Source organism: Crotalus tigris, unplaced genomic scaffold (assembly GCF_016545835.1).
Source record: "Crotalus tigris isolate CLP2741 ecotype Arizona unplaced genomic scaffold, ASM1654583v1 scf7180000019031.1477733, whole genome shotgun sequence".
Taxonomy (NCBI): domain Eukaryota; kingdom Metazoa; phylum Chordata; class Lepidosauria; order Squamata; family Viperidae; genus Crotalus; species Crotalus tigris.
This window is the reverse complement of record NW_024097335.1, coordinates 813863-836003: the sequence shown is the minus strand read 5'-3', so window position 1 is coordinate 836003 and position 22141 is coordinate 813863. Positions and strand designations below refer to the sequence as shown.

General features: G+C 42.3%; 1 protein-coding gene across 10 annotated transcripts in view; it reads left to right on the top strand.

Moving 5' to 3' along the window:
* The window catches only part of LOC120314980 (disks large homolog 2-like), an 899194-nt gene that overhangs the window by 101545 nt on the left and 775508 nt on the right, over positions 1-22141 (top strand). For all 10 annotated transcript variants that reach the window (XM_039358594.1, XM_039358591.1, XM_039358596.1 and 7 more), the window contains one exon: positions 20545-20690. In XM_039358594.1, coding sequence (XP_039214528.1) covers positions 20545-20690 — 146 coding nt within the window. The remainder of the gene's footprint in view (positions 1-20544; positions 20691-22141) is intronic.

Genomic DNA, 22141 nt, shown 5'->3' with positions numbered 1-22141 from the left:
CACTGGTATAGGGTCTCCTGTTTGAGCAGGGGGTTGGACTAGAAGACCTCCAAGGTCCCTTCCAGCTCTATTTTGAGATCTATCAAAATAGAGCTGGAAGGACTGGAGGTCTTCTAGTCCAACTCCCTGCTCAAGCAGGAGACCCTATATATATATCAGTGATTGCATGATCTCTGTAGATGCCATTCACTAAATAAATAAACCTGCCCAGTTAAGCCATGTTGCATAAACACAGCTCTGTAGTAGCAAAAACCTGTGCTTCTCCTTACCTGCCAAATTTGGGTTCCTCAATATCGTAATACTGCAGATAAAGGTGGAATGTATTTTGCCTGGGTCTCGGAAAGTAAAGGGTATTGGTAAAACCATCATAGAGATCAAGTTTTGGATACTAAGGGTCAAACCTAACAGCTTGTCAGAATCAACAAATGCAGCCAGAGAAAACGTTTGACAGTTTTTTCCCCATATTTAATTCTAATTTGGCTGCAACTTGGCACTTCTTTGACATTTTCCACGGTTAATGCCACGGTTTCGTTTTAGGCGAGTGGGAAGTTTCTGTTCTGTCCACTTTTTTTAATGTTTCCTAATTAATTCTGCTGGATTTATCCTCCCTGGATCTAATTTTACCATACCAATAAATATCTGGACGTTTTAATTGACATTTGCAGTTTTGCTGGGATTTTATTTTTTCCCTGTCCTTGTCAGATACTGTTTACCTCCTGGGCTTTTGGGGCTAAAAATACATGGTTTGTATGTCAGGTGTACAGAAGCCTTGCAGGCTTTTTCTAGGGGCATCAAGGCTGCAGTTTTCTTGGCTTGACAAGGGCAGAAGCTGAAAAATGAGTTTTTCTGACATGTCAGTTAGTATGGATAACATCGCTTTTGCGCGCAAGGATCCTTTCTGGCAAGGAAGCCACAAGGATTTTAAAGCACACATTTCTACACACATTCCCAGATGGTCAGTGGAGGGAGCCTTGTGAGTAAAAAGATGTAATCTTTTCAGAATTCAGAATAGAATTGAGCTGGAAATTCATAAGACCAACAGAGGGAAAAAGGGCATAGTGCCAAGACCATCCCTAGACTGAATAATAAAGTCTAAAATTAATTCCGATTTCATCCTTTTATTAAACAATCCAATGTAAGGCATGCTGTGTGTGTGTGTATGTGTGTGTGCCTTTCTGAGAGGAAAATTCATGCTGACTATAAGTAGCCCTTGAATTACAACCGTTTGGTTAGTGACCATTCAAAGTTACAGCAGCACTGAAAAAAGCGACTTAGCACCTGTCCTCCACTTATGACAGCTGGGGCATCCTCACGGTCACGTGATAAAAATTTGAGTGCTTGGCAACTGGGATGTATTTACAATGGTTGCTGCATGATCCCCATTTGCAACCTTCCCAGCTGGCTTCCAACAAGCAAAGTCAATGAGGGAAGCTGGATTCATTGAATGACGTGATTCACATCACGCTGAATAATCATGGAAAAAAAATGATATAAAATTGGGTGCAACTTACTTAACAACCCCCTTGGTTAGCAATGAAAGTTCTAGTCACAACTGTGGTCGCTAAATCGAGGACTGCCTGTAGTATCTTAGATGATTTGACTCTCTCTCTCTCTCTCTCTCTCTTGTTGTTGTTAATTGCGAAGTCGTATCCGACCCATCGCGACCCCATGGACAATGTTCCTCCAGGTCTTCCTGTCCTCTACCATCTTCTGGAGTCCACTTAAGTTCACACCCACTGCTTCAGTGACTCCATCCAGCCATCTCATTCTCTGCCGTCCTCTTCTTCTATTGCCCTCAATCTTTCCCAGCATTTGGCCCTTCTCCAGTGAGTCCTTCCTTCTCATTAGATGGCCAAAGTATTTGAGTTTCAACTTCAGGATCTGGCCTTCTAAAGAGCAGTCGAGGTTGATCTCTTCTAGGACTGACCGGTTTGAACGCCTTGCAGTCCAAGGGACTCGCAGGAGTCTTCTCCAGCACCATAGTTCAAAGGCCTCAATTCTTTGGCGCTCAGCCTTTCTTATGGTCCAACTTTCACAGCCATACATTGCCACTGGGAAAACCATGGCCTGGACTATATGTACTTTTGTTGGCAGAGTGATGTCTCTGCTTTTTAGTATGCTATCTAGATTTGCCATAGCTTTCCTCCCCAGGAGCAAGTGTCTTTTAATTTCTTGGCTGCAGTCCCCATCTGAGGTGATCTTGGAGCCCAGAAAAATAAAATCTGTCACTACCTCCATTTCTTCCCCATCTATTTGCCAGGAATTGAGAGGGCCGGATGCCATGATTTTGGTTTTCTTAATGTTGAGTTTCAAGCCAACTTTTGCACTCTCCTTCTTCACCCGCATCAAGAGGCTCTTTAGTTCCTCTTCACTTTCTGCCATTAGAGTGGTATCATCTGCATATCTTAGGTTGTTGATATTTCTCCCGGCAATCTTAATTCCAACTTTTGATTCATCTAGCCCTGCCTTTCTCATGATGTGCTCTGCATATAAGTTAAATAGGCAGGGCGACAGTATACAGCCTTGCCGGACTCCTTTTCCAATTTTGAATCTCTCTCTCTTCTCTCTCTCTCTCTCTCTCTCTCTCTCTCTCTCTCTCTCTCTCTCTCTCTCTCTCTCTCTCTCTCTCTCTCTATATATATATATATATATATATATATATATATATATATATATATATATATATATAACTTTTAATGTTTTTATTTAAAACTTCTGTTTTATATTAAAACTTTTAATGTTTTAACTTTTCCTGGTGATCATATTTTATTCTCACCATGTATACACCCAGGAATCATGCTTCTATTTTTTAATATCCTTTTTAATATATATATGTATGTATGTATGTATGTATGTATGTATGTATGTATGTGTATATATATATATATATGTTTTCTGAGGTTTTCGCGGGTATTTGTATGTAGGTCTTTGGTTGTTCGGGTTGCTGCTCAAAGCACGAAGCTGAAAACACCAGCCTGAAGATGACGAATGGGACTTCGTCGAAACGTCGCCAAGACACTTCCAATTTTATATTTGTTTTTTGAGGTTTTCGTGGGTGTTTGTATATAGGTCTTTGGTTATTCGAGTTTTCTCCCAAGTCAATTTGGAAGTGTCTTGGTGACGTTTCGACGAAGTCCTATTCGTCATCTTCAGGTTGGTGTTTTCGGCTTCTTGCTTCTAGGAGCAAGACACTTCCAATTACTTCTGGAGACAGGTTGTTCCACTTACTTAGTGCTGCTGCTTATACTGCAGTTTGGGTTTTATGTTGATAGGAATCCCAATCAATCAAAAGATTTCAATAGTTGTTGGTAGGCAATGCAGCCCTGCTTTAGGGAAAGATAGGTGTGTGTCTGTGTTGCTTCCTTATGAAAATATTTAATTAGTATGAACGAGACCTTACATCTGCATTCTGTTTCTGTTATTATAGCAGTCGATAGTATTTGCTTACCATCTTGCCACATTTCAATAATTTAGCAGGGTGATGAATATCTGCTAATTTTGCTGCTGCCTCTCTTGATTGCATTTTAAACCTTTCTCTTTAATTTTAACTAATGAAATGATTTTAAATTTCCTGATGGGATTTGTTTCCATCTTTAGATGATGTCAGGCTTACGAGCCTATATTCCTCTCAGGGCTGGCTTTTTCCTCAAGAAAATGTATGGGGGGAAAAGCATATTTTGTCCTGCAGAATCATATTAAACCTGCCTTTCAGTCAAGGGAGACATAACAAGAATCTGAATTTTTAAGATCAAGAAAGAAATTTGTTGTTGTTATTGTTTAAATCTTTTTGCAAATGTATGCTGATGCTTTTGGAAAAACACATTTTTAAAAATTTTTTATATTAGGCATTTTATTTTTTTATCTATTTTACTGTAAGCTCCCCACAGTCACATACTGTATGTGAGATTGGCAGATATATAAATACAATGAAATAAATGAAAAAGGAGTTGAATAAAAATGAGAAAGAAGAAAAATTTATTATGGTTTGGAGAAGGTAGACTGATTACATTCAGAAGAAATATGAGGTTGAAAAGTATTATCTTGTTTTTGAGTAGATCTTAGATAATTATTATTAGTTTTAATTATATTATCTTTTTTGACTTAATTTGTTAATATTTGTTTTGAGAAGGAGTTAAAGTGTGTTATGGTTTTGATTGATAGTATAGTTGGTTTATGTTAGTTAGATTATGTTTGTTTATTTTATTTTTTACCCTGTAATCAGCTCTGGGAAGTGGGGGAGGGGGGAAGGAGCGGGGGTTTATATTGTAATAAATTTATAAAACTTTTAAATAAAAAAAATGAGAAAGAAAAGGAGATAGGTAAGTAAGTAAGAAAATATGGAAGGGAGGGAGGGAGGGAGGGAGGAATATTCCCCCCACAAAAAAATGGCATGCATTTTCTGTGTCTGACGTGTCAGTGATTGGAAGTGTTTCCAAATTGTTAGGGATAATGCAACTTCTATTTCTCCTTCTAATGCTTTTCTTCTTCAATGCATTATGAAAAAATGATTTTATGGTTGATTACATTTTGGAATCGTAGCAGTAAACGGATACATACAAAGCTTAAAAGTTGCTGTGTGCAAATTTTAGTCCAGTTGTCTTTAGTCTTGAGTTGTGCACTATCACTGTCAGCTTGGAGAACCATACCAAAAGTTGTGCTATGTATGGCTCAGTAATAAGTGCCTGAAAAGGAACGCCATTAATCAACTGATTCCATTACCAAACTGTTATTGCCAAGATGTCTATGGAGATTCTCAGTCATCCAGGTTGTTATGTGCTTCTGGCTACTTTCCTTTGAGACCAGAGGCAAGCTCGCCTGACCAATAACCAGCCAAGACACAGTGAAGGCCTGGCTGCCATATCCTTCCTCTTTCCCCATTGGCTGAGGTACTATGACAGTGGTGGCGAACCTATGGCACACGTGCCAGAGGTGGCACTCAGAGCCCTCTCTGTGGGCACATGCGCATCACCCCCACCCCACCTCCCACTGCAGCCCCCTCCTCACCAGCAGCTCCCCCAGAGGAGAGTCGCCCCCGAGCATGGCCCGCATGGAGCAGCACAGCCAAGGACATGGCAGCCAGGCAGTGGGAACAAGACTTCACCTCGTGCCCTGTCGCACACCATTGATGCTGACGGACACGGGTGGAGGGCGTGGCTGCCATGATGCTGCTGGACCACCTGGGCGATCGGTGGGCCGTGGAGGCAGTGAGTGGCCCTGTGGGTGGGCGGGAGGCTGGGGTGGGGGCAGGGCAGATGGGGGGGGCAGGGGAGGGGCTGGTTTTGGGGCACTTGGTCTCTAAAAGGTTCTCCATTACTGTACTATGAGGTTACACTCTTTCTGACTGCCTCCTACCTATTTCCTGCTATATACTAAATCATCTATCACATGTACATTAAAATTAGGAGATAATTTATGCAAGGTGTGTCAGTTAATATTAATCAACTAATTGCACGTGCTCAGTTGTCTGAGTTCTGCCCCCCCCTTTTTAATGACTTCTTAGAAAAATAGTTTCCTGTTTTGCTAGTTATGTCCTCTTACAGCCCCTTTTTCCATTCTGAAGACCCAGATAACAATGTTGTCTACGTATTTCTCTTACATCCTCTCTTTATGCTATCCTTTCTTGGTTTCCCATCCATTGTTTCTTTGATAAGCTTATTTTTCAACTCAGTAATTTTCAATTTTTAAATTTCTCTTTCAATATTAAATTTTGAAGACCATTCGCTTATTCCTATCAAGGTCATGGTTGTCCCAAAGGTGCTTTTTCAAAAGGCAACTGGATGTTCTTGTTTTTCTTTGAAGATGTTTTCCTGTCTCCCAAGGTTGTTTCCACATATGCCTTTACGAGTAGTCCCCAACTTACAACCATTCTTTTGGCGACCATTCAAGATTACAACAGCATTGCAAAAAGTGACTTACCACTGGTCCTCATAGTTTAGACCAGGGATCTTCGAACTCGGCCCTTTTATGACTCATGGACTTCGACTCCCAGAATTCCTCAGCCAGGCACGTTGGCTGAGGAATTCTGGGAGCTGAAGTCCATGAGTCATAAAAGGGCCGAGTGTGAAGACCCCTGGTTTAGACCATCACAGCATCTCCATCCATGGTCCGGGGATCAAAATTTGGGCATTGACAAACGGCATGCATTTACAACAGTTGCAGCGTGACATTTGTGACCTTCCCCAGTTGGCTTCTGACAAGCAGAGTCAATGAGGAAAGCTGGATTTGCTTAACGGCCACATAATTTGCTGAATAAACATGGCAAAAGGTGTTGTAAAAATTGGGTGCGACTCATTTAAGAACTGCTTTGCTTGCAACGGAAAATCCAGTCTTAGCTGGGGTCATGTTCTGTCCCAGCCTACGTGAGTCTTCGTTATGCTCACAAGGAGAAACCCCTCTTCCAAGAAACAGGCAGGAACCGCAAGAAAAAAACAACCCCTTTTATTCTCACGGACCTGAGTCAATGTCCAAGGCAAACAAACACAGTCCACAGAAACTCGATCCTCAACACGAACGGTTGCCTTCGGCAACCATCACCTCCCACACCTTCCCTTTTATAATTCAGCCAAGGCATGGCTTCCTAATGCCTTCTCCTTTACCTTTGGAGCCACCCCACTGCATTCCTCTGTCCTACTCACTTCTCTTGCCTGCGCTTTCATGCATCCTGGATTTGTCCCAACTGTTCTCATCGCTGTCCAGCTGGGGTAGCCACATAAAGTCCAGGATTTCTTTCATTTCTGAAAATCTTACTGGTTTACTGAATACATGGCATGGTATAGGCCAGAGGTGTCAAACTGCTGGCCCTTGGGCTGGTTTCATCATACCGGAGCCGCGCCCACTCCATTGCCGGCAATGGCGAAAAAGCTCTGATACGTTGCATGATGTCACATGACGTCATGAGTTTGACATGCCTGGTATAGGCAAAGGAAAACTAAAATCCCCAGACATCTAACAGAAGCATATAATAATGACATTCCCAGCCAAGTCTCCTAGAAGTTCACGTAGCTCATGTAAACAAATTCTCGCTGTTATGAGAACCGTCAGCTATCTTCTTCACACTGGTTAGAATATCCTTGAAAAGTTTCTATACATCTTTTCTCAGTAAATGTCTGCAGAATAGGAGAGGTTTCATTTCTTTAACTAACGGATTTGAAACTCATCTCTCCCACTCCCTTTACTCTAATGACAAGATGAAAACAATAAGGCTGCTAAGTTTTCACTCTTGACATGCTGCCTCCTCGAGAGAAGAAAGGACCTGGAAAAAAAATAATAAAATAACATACATGAATTGACCATTATCTCATAGACAAAGTCCCTTCCTTCATTGAGGTTAGCCCTTATAATCCTCTTCCCCATCTTACATTTAAATCAGGGGTCTTCAAACTTGGCTCTTTTATGTCTTCTGAACTTCAACTCCCAGAATTCCTCAGCCAGCATGCCTGGCTGGGGAATTCTGGGAATTGAAGTCCATGAAGACCCCTGATTTGAATTGTTACATCGCTTACATTACTTATATTATTTCCTCTATTAGAAAGAAATAGCCTAAGTAGCCACATAATGTAAATAGCTAATGGTATCATCCCATACGAAAATCTGAATATGCAGACTTTTATTCATTTTTTAAAAAGTAGCGAACCAGTAGACCAGGGGTCCCCAACCCCCAGTCCATGGACCAGTACGAGGCCGCGGCAAGCCAGTAACCAGGCCGCACAAACAAGTGAAACCCCATCCATGGGATGGAGGCAGCACACAAAACCACGCCCCCTTCAGTTTGCAGAAAAACCTCTCTCCACGAAACTGGTCCCTGGTTCCCAAAAGGCTGGGGACCTTTGAATTAGGGTATTTGGAATGGAATTTTCTTATTAGCCTATCTGCTCTAAGATTTGTAGCTTGTAGAACTCTTGACAGTATGGATATATAAAATATGTGAATGATACTGTCAAAGGAGAAGTCTTCATCATGGTTCAGTCCAAGCCGGGAATAAACAACATGGCGATTGCTTTAGAAAGAAGGTTGCAGTTTATTGGAGAGGAGAGCCAGACAGAAAGATGGCTCTGGAAGAAAAGAGAAAAGAGCACATGTAGGGAGTGGGTTTTTATACCCTCTGGGGCTCTTGAGGTTGTTTCCTGTTCCTGTTTGAAGCTTTGTATTTCTTGTGTCATGTATTTTGACCTGTGTCCCTTTGACATCTGTGGGTTAATCCTATTATGTCCTATTTTAGAGTTTGGGTGGTTTATGTAGATTTTAGGTGTCTTTGTCTTCTTAATCTTCTAGCAGGGGGCCTCCAACCTTCCTGGATTATTTATATCTGATTTCTACAGAGCTGGTTTCTGCTTGGGGGAGGGAGATTTGGGGCTATTAAGAAAACTGGGCATGTTTTTCTGCCTCTTTAAGATCCTTTGAGGAAATATATTTTTCTGCCCTTTTAATATTTCCTTCTCTGGGGGGGCTGACTTCCCACAATACAATATATAACATAAAATATTAAATTAAGGTAGAACCATGATCAAATCATCCGTGCACACGGGTTTCTTCCTTTGCATTACGTTTACCTTGAAGATGGAAAAGGTAACCATTAATATTGGTGTTGAAACCAGTATGTTTGCTACGTGGTCCTGTTTTTAAAGCTGTTTATAAGAGACAGAATTTGGCACATTTCTGCTTAATGCTTTCCTGTTTGTGCATTAGGGTGCTGAGACAGAAAAGGGTTGCAGAAGGACAATGTCTTATTATTCGGCACCTTTCATCATTGCTTGCTTTTGACACCTCTATCCTTTTAATCATCAGCTCTGTCCCTGCCTTCACAACTCTCTTTCTCTTTCTCTTTGGGTTCCAAGATATTAGCAATCTGTCATTTCTCCCTCTCCCCCTCATTACAAGTTTTGTGCCCTCTTAGGTGGCTATAGATGATGGTTTGATGATGGTCGTTTGGGGGGGGGTGTTGTTTTTAGATTATGAAAATAACAAGCTCTACGCTCTGCTTCACTGCTGGGATTGTCTTTTCAGTTTGATCATTTTAATAATCTTATTGATGTGACATTTATCACAACTCCATTAAATAAAATAGCTTGAGTTTTGAGCAGAGCATAAAGAAAGGTGATCTATTCTAAAGCATATACCATATACGCAGGTGAAGAGCGAACAGGACTTCTTTGAGGTTGGGAGAAGAGAGCCTTTGATTTAATATTATTATTTTGGTTCTGCCCCCAATTCCTCATTATGGCGAGAAATCCAGCTTTGATTCCTCTAGCATTTGCAAGACAATTGCAAATACTAGAGGAATCAAACCTCAGAACATTTCAAAACTCAAAAAGTACAGACTGTCCCAGGAGTTGCTGATACAGTTCTATAGAGGAATTATTGAGTCTGTCATTTGTACTTCTATAAGTACAAAACTTACAAGGAACGGTTGCTGGAATTGGGAATGTCTAGTTTAACGAAGAGAAGGACGAGGGATGACATGATAGCAGTGTTCCAATATCTCAGGGGCTGCCCCAAAGAAGAGGGAGTCAAGCTATTCTCCAAAGCACCTGAAGGCAGGACAAGAAACGGATGGAAACTAACCAAGGAGAGAAGCAACCTAGAACTAAGGAGAAACTTCCTGACAGTTAGAACAATCAACCAGTGGAACAACCTGCCTCCAGAAGTGGTGAATGCTCCAACGCTGGAAGTTTTTAAGAAGAGACTGGACAGCCATTTGTCTGAAATGGTACAAGGTTTTCTTCCTGAGCAGGGGGTTGGACTAGATGACCTCCAAGGTCCCTTCCAACTTTATTATTATTATTGATCATCGCACAGTCAGCCAGATGTTCAGAGTGGATTTGGCATTTTGTCTACCTATCAAGTCCTTACCCAGGACCTGGGATAGGCAGATGTGGATGTTTGATAGTATTACAGATATCGTCGCAGGATGGAAGCAGTTCCTAATAAGGCCGCCTTTTGCAATTGACTAATAGCGAATGTGTCAATGCCAATGGTGTTCAAGTGGTGCTCCAGTTGTTTTGGGATTGCACCCAAGGAGCCTATGACTATTGGTACTACCCTTGCTTGCTTTTGCCACAGTCTTTCTATTTCTATTTGTAGGTCTTTGTATTTTGTTATCTTCTCCAGTTCTTTCTCTTCTATTCTGCTATCTCCAGGCACTGCCACATCCACTATCCAGACTTTTTTGTCTTTCTTATCGACCAGTGTTAAGTCTGGGGTGGTATGTTGCAGGTGCTTGTCTGTTTGAATTCTGAAGTCCCAGAGCAGTTTAATTTTATCATTTTCTATGACTTTCTCTATTTTATGATCCCACCAGTTTTGCTTACAGGCAAATGATATTTTTTGCAGATCTTCCAATGCACCATTGTTGCTACTTTGTCATGCCGCTGCTTGTAATCAGTCTGTGCAATCTTATTGCAACAGCTTACCAAGTGGTCCACTGTTTCTTCAGCTTCTTTGCATAGGCGGCACTTACTGTCTGTTGCTATCTTCTCAATTTTGACTTTGTATGCATTTGTCCTTAAGGCTTGGTCTTGTGCAGCCAGAATTAGTCCCTCGGTCTCTTTCTTCAATTTTCCTGCTCTTAGCCATTGCCAGGTTTTATTATTATCTGCTTTCCCAGCTATTTTTTTTCATGTCTTGGCCATGTAGTGCTTTGTCTTCCCATGCCTCTATTCTGTTCTTCATTTGGTCTTTCTTGTAGGCCAGTTTGGTCTCTCCAGTAGTCAGTAAGCCTTCCTGATATACTAATTTCAGTGCATCTTCATCATTGTTCTTTAGATATTCTTCCAAAGCCAATTTTTCTTCTTCAACCATCTGATGTACTTGTAGCATTCCACGCCCACCTATTATTATTATTATTATTACTACTACTACTACTATTACTACTACTACTGCCTGGTTTGGCAAAGCAACTAAACAGGACAGACACAGAGTTCAACAGATAGTTAGGAATGCGGAAAAAACTATTGCAACCAGCCTGCCTTCCATTGGGGACTTGTATACTGCACGACCCAGAAAGAGGGTTGAGAAAATATCTACTCACATCCTGGACTTAAACCATTTCAACTCCTCCTCTAAGGATGCTGCTATAGCAGTGGTTCTCAACCTGTGGGTCGGGACCCCATTTGGGGTCGAATGACCATTTCACGGGGGTCACCAAACCATGCTGTCCGCCATTTTTTTCCCTTTTCCCTAGCTGTCCTACTCCCTCTTATTGGTGGCCACACCCACTTGGGGGTCACCACAACATGGGGAACTGTATTATGGGGTCACGGCATTAGAAAGGTTGAGAATCACTGCGCTATAGGGTGTTGCATGCCAAAACAACTAGATATAAAGGTAGTTTTTTCCCCCGTGCCATCACTCTGCTGAACACCTAATTCCCACAGCACTGTCTTATGTCTATTGTAATGATATTTAACCATGTTGTATGACAGTATAACTGTTATGTCCTGAGCCTGTGCAAGCAGGCTCGGGGCATTGCAAACAGTTCCGGCAGGTGCAAGCTGCCCGGGACCAGACAGGCTGTCGCCAGTATTTGTGCACATGCGCAAGTGCTGGCATGCCAAAAGTTGCAGATTTACCCGGGGATGGCCTATATAAGAGGCCAGGAGTTTGGGCATTATCGGCGTCTTCTAACTGTAAGCTGAACACTTGAATAAAGAAGTTTCCTGAGAACTACAACTGCTTCTCGTGTCTTGCCATTTTGCGAAGGACTCAACAATAACTATTATCCTTCTCATCTTTTCTATTACCTTCTCGTATTATGATTGTATTACTTTGTTGTTTGTATGTACACTGAAAGTTTATGCACCGGAGACAAATTCCTTGTGGGTCCAATCACACTTGGCCAATAAAGAGTTCTATTCTATTCTATTCTATTCTATTCTATTCTATTCTAAAGCTTCCTCCTTCCGTTATGTATTCAGGATGGACAGTGATTAATATTTATATGTTACTTATATGTAAGGGTGTAGGTCAATACATATGTTGTATATAGTACATTTTAAATGTGTGTTATATATGTGTACACTTTGAGAGGAAGCAACTAAATTTCATTTTTAATGTGTGCCATTGTGCCCACAGGAAAAATGACAATAAAGGTTATCTATTCTATTCTATTCTATTCTATTCTATTCTATTCTATTCTATTCTATTCTATTCCTGATTAAAGACTCCCCTCCAGGCTTCTAACTCATGGGAAGATAAACCAACATGTGTCTTAAAACTGAGCAAAACAAAGCAACAAAAATTAAATCAATTCATATCACTGTGAACACTCTAAGTGTGTGTGTGTAAAAACTAAACATATCTGGTTCTCAGCTGTATTAGTTCATAAGAACCATCCTTTCAAGTAGTCACTGTAGTAGGTAGGATTAATGGAATCAGCTCTGCTCTATCAGCCACATACACTCCATCTTCAAAGATACTGTAGATGTGATCTGGAACACAGTGCTGACTTTTTTGCTTTGATAAAGCAGAGAGATACTCAATCCTCCCTATCTTCGTGATACTCCAGAGATTATCCCTGGCGAAGAGAGCTTGCTGCAATATATTTCAAGGGTCAATGAATTTAGACGTGAGCTTATTAAGCCGAGAGAGAGAGACAGAGACAGGGCCAAAAAAAAGATTAGCTTGCCTTCAATTTTGTTCTCTTTTTTTCACATGAATGTGTTGGAAGAAAAGTCTTCATCATGGTTCAGTCCAAGCTGGGGATAAACAACATGGCGACTGCTTTAGAAAGAAGGTTGCAGTTTATTGAAGAGGAGAGCCAGACAGAAAGATGGCTCTGGCAGAAAAAGAAGAGCAAACACATGTAGGGAGTGGGTTTTTATACCCTCTGGAGCCTTTTGTTTGTGGAGTTGTTCCTGTGGTATGAACTTTGACCTGAGTCTGAGTGTGCCCTTTGGTATCTCTGTGTTAATCCTATTATGTCCTGTCTTAGATTTTGGATGGGGTATGTAGATTTTAGGAGTCTTTGTCTTCCTAAGCTTCTAACTGGGGCCTCCATCTGCATTTCTACGGAGCTGGGGGAGGGAGACTTGAGGCTATTAAGAAAAACTGGGCATGCTTTTCTGCCTCTTTAAGATCCTTTGAGGAAATATATTTTCCTGCCCTTTTAATATTTCCTTCTCTGGGGGGCTGACTTCCCACAATTGCATGAACTTTCCTCACATGCAAATTAACAGAACTGTGTGTTTTCAAAGCACCTGCTGTTCATAGCCTAGATGGAATGATTGGTCTTGGATCTTTCAACAAATCATGCCAAACAAAAAAATCTTATTTATTTGAGAAGCGTAAGAAACTTTGGTGGATGGGGGACGGAAATGCTGTTTTTGCATGTCAAGACATCTCCCTTGCTGATGGGATTCTCCTAAATAGGCTAGAGAAATATGGACTGAAGGAAGCATGCTTATTGTTTGTAATGTATGTATGTATGTATGTATGTATGTATGAATGTATTTGTTTATTTATATCCTGCCTTTATTAAAAAAAATCCTCGCTTTTTACAACACTGTAATCCCTTAATTTGGGATAGAGTCAGGGTGACTGGATGGAGCTGAGTGTTTACTGGCTGGGTGCCCTTCCTGATGCCATATAGAGTTCACAGCAGATATTTTTTCTTTGTGCCCTAGGAGAGAGAAAAAATCTGCCCCTACGTAGGACTGCATTGTCAATCCTGCTGTCATGGTTCTGATAGATGAGACCAGTAAAAAAAGAGAACTCCGAGGCAAGAGGTTTCCTTAAAGAACATATTTATTTGCTCCAAAGTATCGGCACAATCATAAGTGAAACCAAGACTGAAGTTCCCTCCCAAAGGTTACAATGTTCAATACAAAGTTGAATTTCCCACCCCAGTAACATGTCATAAATCACATTCCCCAATAAAATACTTTGGCGGACTTTCTAACGGAAGCCTCACTCCACCAAAACTCAGGCAGCAATGACATTGGTTCCCACAGGACAATTTATAGTTTAGTAGTCTAAACTTAAAAGCACACATCCCCCCTCCCACCATTGTGGCAACCAAAAACAAAGTGAAAATGGCTTCAGCTAATTTCGTTGCAGCGCTGACACCTGTCTTTATTATTTTTACAAATAACTCAAGGCATTGAACATATCCAACACACTTTCCTTCTCCTACTTTTCCCAGAACAACAATCCTGTGTTGTTGGTTACACTGAGAGAGAGAGAGTAACTTGCCCAAAGTCACTCAGCTGGATTTTATGCCTAGGGTGGAACTAAAACTCACTATCTCCTGTTGAGTGGCCCAGGGTCACTCAGCTGGATTTCATGCTTAGGGTGGGACTAAAACTCACAGTCTCCTGGTGATTGACTCAAAGACACCCACCCAGCAATCATTGACTAAAGCAGTGGTTCTCAACCTTTTTAATGCCGTGACCCCCAACCGGTCATAAGTCGAGGACTAAACCGGTCATAAGTCAAGGACTAAACTGGTCGTAAGTCAAGGACTACCCAACCGGTCATAAGTCGAGGACTTTCCCTGCCCGGGAGCGCTGTGCATGCATGGTGCCGCCCCCTGCGCCGGCCGAGGCGTAGCTGGCAAGCGGCAGAGACAGAGCAGGCCGACCACTGGCTGGGCCACCAGCTGGCCCAGCCCAAGGGAGGTAAGGCACCCGCCGGAAAAGGGGGAAAAAATGGCGGACAGCCTTGCTTGGCGACCCCTGTGAAATGGTCGATAGACCCCAAATGGGGTCGTGACCCATAGGTTGAGAACCGCTGGACTAAAGTGGAACATGAATTCACAGTCTCCAGCTTTCTAGCCTGGTGCCTTAACCATTAGGCCAGCGTTCCCCAACTTTTCCAGGTTGGCAACCTGGAGCAGGTGGGAGATTGGAGGGAAGAGGGGGTGGCTTTGTGTGAGGGGCAGGTGCACGCTCAGGCACGCACACAGCTTCATTTGTGTGAGGGGCGGGAGCATGCTATGTGTTGGGGTTGGGCTATGGGTGCATGCGTGCCAGCTCACCACTCATGTGGCTCGGTGGCAAATAGGCCACAGACCAGTAGTGGCCCACGGTTTGCACTAGACCAAACTACCGTATATGCCGGCGTACAAGGCGACCCAGCATATAAGACGACCCCCGTCTTTGTCACCGAGCCGCATTCCTAGAACGTTGTCTTATACGCCGGAAACTATCAGTATTTCGTATAAGACGACTCGGCGTATAAGACGACCCCCGTCTTTGGCACCGATTTTAGCGCTTGTGGAAGTCGCCTTATACGCCGGCATATACGGTAGCTTTTCTGCTTCAGTCAAGGATATCTGCAAGTTAGGGGCAAAAAAGTCAAGATGGGCTCCTTCCCTCCTTATGTGTTTTTTTTGCCTGTAATTCAGATAAAAACAGTTTGAGTTACCTCATTGCGAGTACCTTCCTGAATTTTTGGACCACGTTTTGTTAATGTCTCTAATTTCAGGGATTCAAGCAACTTTCCCCTTTTTCTCTCTTTCATCTCCTTTCATGCATTTTGTTTGCCCTACAGATAGCTTCTTGGCCATCTGTGTTCCCAGCTATGAAAACTTGGGGGAGAAGATATATATACAAGAGTTCCTAATGTTTAGATGAGTTTACGGTTTGACATTTTTTTAAAAAATGGAAAAGCAAAACAAAAATAAAAGCTGCCTCACTATGGCTCTATTAATATGGATGGGGACCTGGGATGGATAGACCAGGGGTGGGGAACCTTGGCTCTTTTATGACTCGTGGACTTCAACTCCCAGAATTCCTGAGCCAGCCATGCTGAGGGAAAGGGAGAGGTTTCCAAGCTGAGCCATGCTGGCTCAGGAATTCTGGGAGTTGAAGTCCATGAGTCATAAAAGAGGCAAGGTTGCCTACCCCTGGGATAGACAAACAGACAGGTAGACAGGTAGGCCTCGCTTAGTGACCAGTTGCTTATCAATCATTTGTGATGCCCTTCCCATGGTCCTGTGGTCGCATATAGGATGCTTGGCAACTGGGTCACATTGATGGCCATTTGCTGTGGTCATGTGACCATGATTTTCACTTTTTTTGCCAGTTCTCCCCTCCCTCCCCCCCTCTCTCTCAAGCACACAGAATCTGGGCAGTGTAAAACTAAAAAAAATAAAATTATGTTCTGACAAAAAAACCCATATTAATAAAAGTGGGTTTGCTTAACAACTACAGGTAGTCCTCAATTTACGACCACAATTGAGCCCAAATTTTTGTTGTTAAGTGAGACAATTTTGCCCCATTTGACAACCTTTCTTGTGTCACTCTTGTTGAGTGAATCTGGCTTCCCAACCACTTTGCTTGTCAGAAAGTCACAAAAGGTGATCATGTGACCCCAGGACACTGCAACGGTCAGAAATATGAGTCAGTTGCCAAGCAGCTGAATTTTGACCACATGATCATGAGGATGCTGGAAAGGTCATAACTGTGAAAAATAGTCATAAGTCACTTTTTTCAGTGCTGTTGTAAGTTTGAACTGTCACTAAGCAAACTGTTGTAAGTTGAGGTCTACCTGTACCGTGCTGGCTTAATGACTTTTAAGACTAGTGGATGGCTGAGGAATTCTGGGAGTTGAGGTCCACAGGCCTTAAAATTGCCAAGTTTGCAGACTTCTGCTCCGGGAGTTCATCTATCTATCTAGTTATGGCAGGGGTCTTCAAACTTGGCCCTTTTATGACTTGTAGACTTCAACTCCCAGAATTCCTCAGCCAGCATGGTACGCTGGATGAGGAATTCTGGGAGTTGAAGTCCACAAGTCATAAAAGGGCCAAATTTGAAGACCACTGATTTATGGAGACCTGAATTCATTTCAAGTCAATAGGAATTCCCTGCTTAGATTTCTCTAATGCTCATGGTGCAAGGATGATCTCAACTGAAAGTGAAATCTCCTTCAAGTTGTGGGAAGTCAGCCCCCCAGAGAAGGATATATTAAAAGGGCAGAAAAAATATATTTTCTCAAAGGATCTTAAAGAGGCATAAAAGCATGTCCAATTTTCTTAATAGTCCCAAGTCTCCCTCCCCCATGCAGAAACCAGCTCTATAGAAATGCAGATGTAATAATCCAGGAAGGTTGGAGGCCCCCAGCTAGAAGATTAAGAAGACAAAGACACCTAAAATCTACATACCCCACCCAAAGTCTAAGACAGGACATAATAGGATTATCCCACAGATACCAAAGGGCACACTCCAACTCAGGTCAAAGTTCATGCCACAGGAACAATTCCAAACAAAAGGCTCCAGAGGGTATAAAAACCCACTCCCTACATGTGCTTGCTCTCTTTTCTTCCAGAGCCATCTTTCTGTCTGATTCTCCTCTTCAATAAACTGCAACCTTCTTTCTAAAGCAGTCACCATGTTGTTTATTCCTGGCTTGGACTGAACCATGATGAAGACTTTTCCTTCAACAAAGTCAAGCTTGATTTCTGGTGACTTCAGAAACCTAAGTTTGTATTGGGAATAACACAGACGAGATTCCCCCCCCCATCTCTTTTCATTTTGGAATGATTTTGGACTTTCTAATCTCATGCTCAGCCTTGATATATTCGAGAGTCTTCCAGTGAAATACTGAGAAGGTAGCTCAAATCAAAACCGACATATTTATTATCTTTTTTTTTCCTAATCTTGGTCTTTTTCCATTTTCAGTAAATAGGCTGTATATGGCTTTTTTTCCTTTCATTTATTTCGGATAAACCACAGTTTATTCCAAACATTAACTTTTGTGATACCGTCTCTATAATTCCAGACTACATGAATGTAATTTTATTGCTAACTTCCTTTTATTTCCATATCCTATTTGTGTTCTTTTTGATTTTCTGATTTCCATTACATTTTTGCAGACTATCCTATTGATTTCTTCTGCTTCTTCCATTTTTCTCCCCTTAATATATTTTTTTAAGTAGATTAGCGTTCCGGTCTGTCGCTTAAAAGTGGATTTTACAAAACAAATGGAGAAAAATTGACAACTTTCCCCCTTTGCCATCTCAATGTATTTTATTCATTTAAAACATTTATAGAGCCACCCATCTTATAACCAACTCTGAGCAGCTCACAGCATGGAGCCTCCTTTTTTTTTTTTGCTTACCCTAGATTTTAATATAAATTGCACAAGAATCTTTTTTAAACGGAAATTATCCTGCTTTTGTTCTTTGATGTTACATGTTCCTGTGGCAGACTTTTCAAAGTTCTCCCAATGAAACCTCTTTTTAAAAACACAACTACCAGTGTAGTACAGAACTTTAAGCAAACTGGTCGTAACCTTTTCAGTGTTGTTGTCACTTCAAACCATTGCTAAAAAGAGCAATTATTAAGTGAGAACTACTTGTACTATCTTTAAGATATGGTCAATGAATAGAAACACTTTGATTTTATTAAATCGCAGATTCCTGACTGAATCTTCTCCCTGTGGCTACTCAGGTTTAGTTCACCTTATGTAGGAGAAGGACAGTCAGAACCTGGAGGTGGAGTCAAGAGAGGAATCAGCCTAGGGTTGTTATGTTCCCACAAGCCATTTAAGTCCAACCCTCTTGAATTCCGTTAATTCTTATCTAGCGCCAGTTTAGTACTGACCATTAGTTGATTAGATTATTGTATATAGACATGAGCAGTAGATCAGCTTAACCAGAATTCCATGTACTACTTTGAGCCTGACAGCTTGCTGTAAAGATTTTTTTTACAAGGGCACTTTATGTACAGGTAGTCCTCAAGTTACAACCGTTTGTTTAATGATCATTCAAAATTACAATGCCACTGAAAAAAAGTGACTTACGACAGTGGCTCACACTTAAGACCGCTGCAGCATCCCCAGGGTCATGTGATCAAAATTGAGATGCTTGACAACTGGTTCATCTTTAGGATGGTTGCAGGTTCATGTGATCCCCTTTTGTGACCTTCTGACAAGCAAAGTCAGTGGGGAATCCAGATTCACACAACAGCCATGTTGCTAACTCGACAATTGCAGTGCTTCGCTTAACAACTGTGGCAAGAGAGGTCGCTAAATGGGGCAAAACTCACCACGTTTTGGTCACCACGATGTAAAAAAGATGTTGAGACTCTAGAAAGAGTACAGAGAAGAGCAACAAAGGTGATTAGGGGACTGGAGGGTAAAACATATAAGGAACGGCTGCTGGAATTGGGTGTGTCTAGTTTAATGAAGAAAAGGACGAGGGGGACATGATAGCAGTTTCCAATATCTCAGGGGCTGCCCCAGAGAAGAGGGAGTCAAACTATTCTCCAAGGCGCCTGAAGGCAGGACAAGAAGCAACGGATGGAAACTAACCAAAGAGAGAAGCAACCTAGAACTAAGGAGAAACTTCCTTAATTAGAACAATTAACCAGTGGTACAACCTTCCTCCAAATGCGGTGAATGCTCCAACACTGGAGGTTTTTAAGAAGAGATTGGACAGCCAGTTGTCCGAAACGGAATAGGGTTACCTGCCTGAGCAGGGAGTTGGACTTGATAACCTCCAAGGTCCCTTCCAACTTTATTATTATTATTATTATGGATCATCGCACAGTCAGCCAGATGTTCAGACTGGATTTGGCATTTTGTCTACCTATCGAGTCCTTACCCAGGACCTGGGATAGGCAGATGTGGATGTTTGATGGTATTACAAGTATCGTTGCAGGATGGAAGCAGTTCCTAGCAAGGCTGCCTTTTGCAATTGACTAATAGCGAATTTGTCAATGCCAATGGTGTTCAAGTGGTGCTCCAGTTGTTTTGGGATTGCACCCAAGGAGCCTATGACTATTGGTACTACCCTTGCTTGCTTTTGCCACAGTCTTTCTATTTCTATTTGTAGGTCTTTGTATTTTGTTATCTTCTCCAGTTCTTTCTCTTCTATTCTGCTATCTCCAGGCACTGCCACGTCCACTATCCAGACTTTTTTGTCTTTCTTATCGACAATTGTTAAGTCTGGGGTGTTATGTTGCAGGTGCTTGTCTGTTATTATTATTATTATTATTATTATTATTATTAGTAGTAGTAGTAGTAGTAGTAGTAGTAGTAGTAGTAGTAGTAGTGGTAGTAGTACAAATGTCTCACTTAGCAACAGAAATTTTGGGCTCAATTGCGGTCGTAATTCAAAGACTGCATGTATTGCATCTTGTAGGCCTGGTAGTGAAACCTATGAAGGTTTGGTAGCAGCTTGTGGGAATGCAGGCAGGGTACCTTACCTTACACTGCCACAATATGTATATTATACATTGTGGAGAAAACAATTTATTGTTTGGCATATATTGGAGCCCTTTCCAACGCATATGCCTATTTTTAGTCCTCCTTCAGTAATGATGGGCCATGCATTATTCATGTATTCATATAATATTTATGAAAAGCTTAATGCAATATTTTTTAAGGAAAATGGCCCTTTAAAAAGTCTAGGCACTATAGAATAAGAATTTTTATGTCAGCAGCTTCTGCTCGTATTCAGGCATAATGTATTTTTTCAACAAGTCCATAATATATGCTGATTTTCAGTAAGTAAAAAAAAAAAATCGCTAACCTCCCTCTCCGTTACATCAAATGCCATTGTTCTATTTTTTTAAAAAAGGCATATTATTTCTCTTTTACCAACAGACATTCAAGAATTCTATGAAGTGACACTACTGAACTCTCAGAAAAGTTGCCAGCAAAAGATAGAAGAAGCTAATCAGGTTGCAGAAAAGTGGGAAAAGACACCATCTCCAGGAACGGATAATGAAAACCAGCACAAAACGTCAGAGGTATCATTTTTAAAGACTTCATCCCTCTCTCTCTCTCTCTCTCTCTCTCCACCCAGCGTGGCCCACTGGGTGGGCGTGGCTGTGGTGGTCATGACAGACTGAGTGGGTGTGGCCAAGGTGGGCGTGGTCACCTCAATGTTACTCATGGGGAGAGATGCCTGTGGGGGCTGGGCAGGGTTGGGGGAGATCCAGGGGGTCTCTGGCAGGTGGGGTGGTGGGCAGGAGGCTTGTCCTGTGGGGTGAGGCGAGGCAAGGTGAGGCAGGGCGGGGGTGCCATTGTCACAGGACAAGGTGAGGCAGGGGTTGGGGCAGCTGTTGCCTGACACCATCGCCCCTCACACAGAGGCCAGCAAGCGCATGGGGACCGACAGTGTCCGTCAGCAGCCACAGCCTGCCGGCCCCTCGACCGGTGCACTCTGGGACTCTGCAGCCCGCCGCCAGCAATTCAGAGAAGTCGCTCTGAGCTGGACAGACGGCTGATAGCTGAGGTGGCGACGCAGTGGGTCGTGCCCAGTAAAAGGAGAGCATGTGAGGCCAGGAGGGATGGGACGGGGGGCGGGAAACCAGCCATGCCGGGATGCATCCGTCCACGTGGGACCTCGGCAAGTTAGCAGGCAGCTGATTGAAGAGAGACGGTTGCCATCTCCGGGGCATGGCACGTGTGCCCACAGAGAGGGCTCTGAATGCCGCCTCTGGCACGCGTGCCATAGGTTCGCCACCACTGGTTTAGGATCTCCTGCTTGAGCAGGGGGTTGGACTAGAACATCTATGAAGGTCTAGGTGTGGCTTTCAAAGAAAATTAGACGAATTCATGGAACAAATATTTATCAAGTTTCCCTTGTCAGCCAGATAACCAAAGTCAGCCTTGATAGTCATTCAGTCTTGATATGAACCTTTTTTCCCCTCATTCTCAATGTTCTTACAGACAGAGTCCCCTTAATTCTTATCATTAATCAGCAGGAACCTTGGCACATTTAGAAGACTGCTGTAATATATGCCTGGCAGTTGGATTCTTTTGTTCAAGAGGTGGACTCTTTCATTTTACAGCAGCCTGCATACAGCCAAGCAGAATTCAAAGATAGCCCTAAGGGAGCCGTTTAGGATGGAAGTTATTAAGACATAAATTATGACTGCTGAGTAGGCACTCTTTAAATATAAGCAATCCCAGTTTTTGCACAGTGCACCGCAAGCCATTTGCGAAGAAGACTGCCCGATCTTCTTAGATGCCAATGGTTTAGGAACTGCTTCAACCTGGCTCTTCCTAGTTGTAAGAGAAGGGATGGCACACTCTGGGGGCAAAATGAAAAGGGGAATCAGCCTAGAATCCCTACATAGCCACAAGAGCACTAAATCTAACTCTCCTGGAGTGCTGTTGAGCCTTATTTAACTCTGGCTAGGTGACGAGTGTTCAAAATCTTCCTATGCGTAGCGTTGATAGCAATAAATAAGTT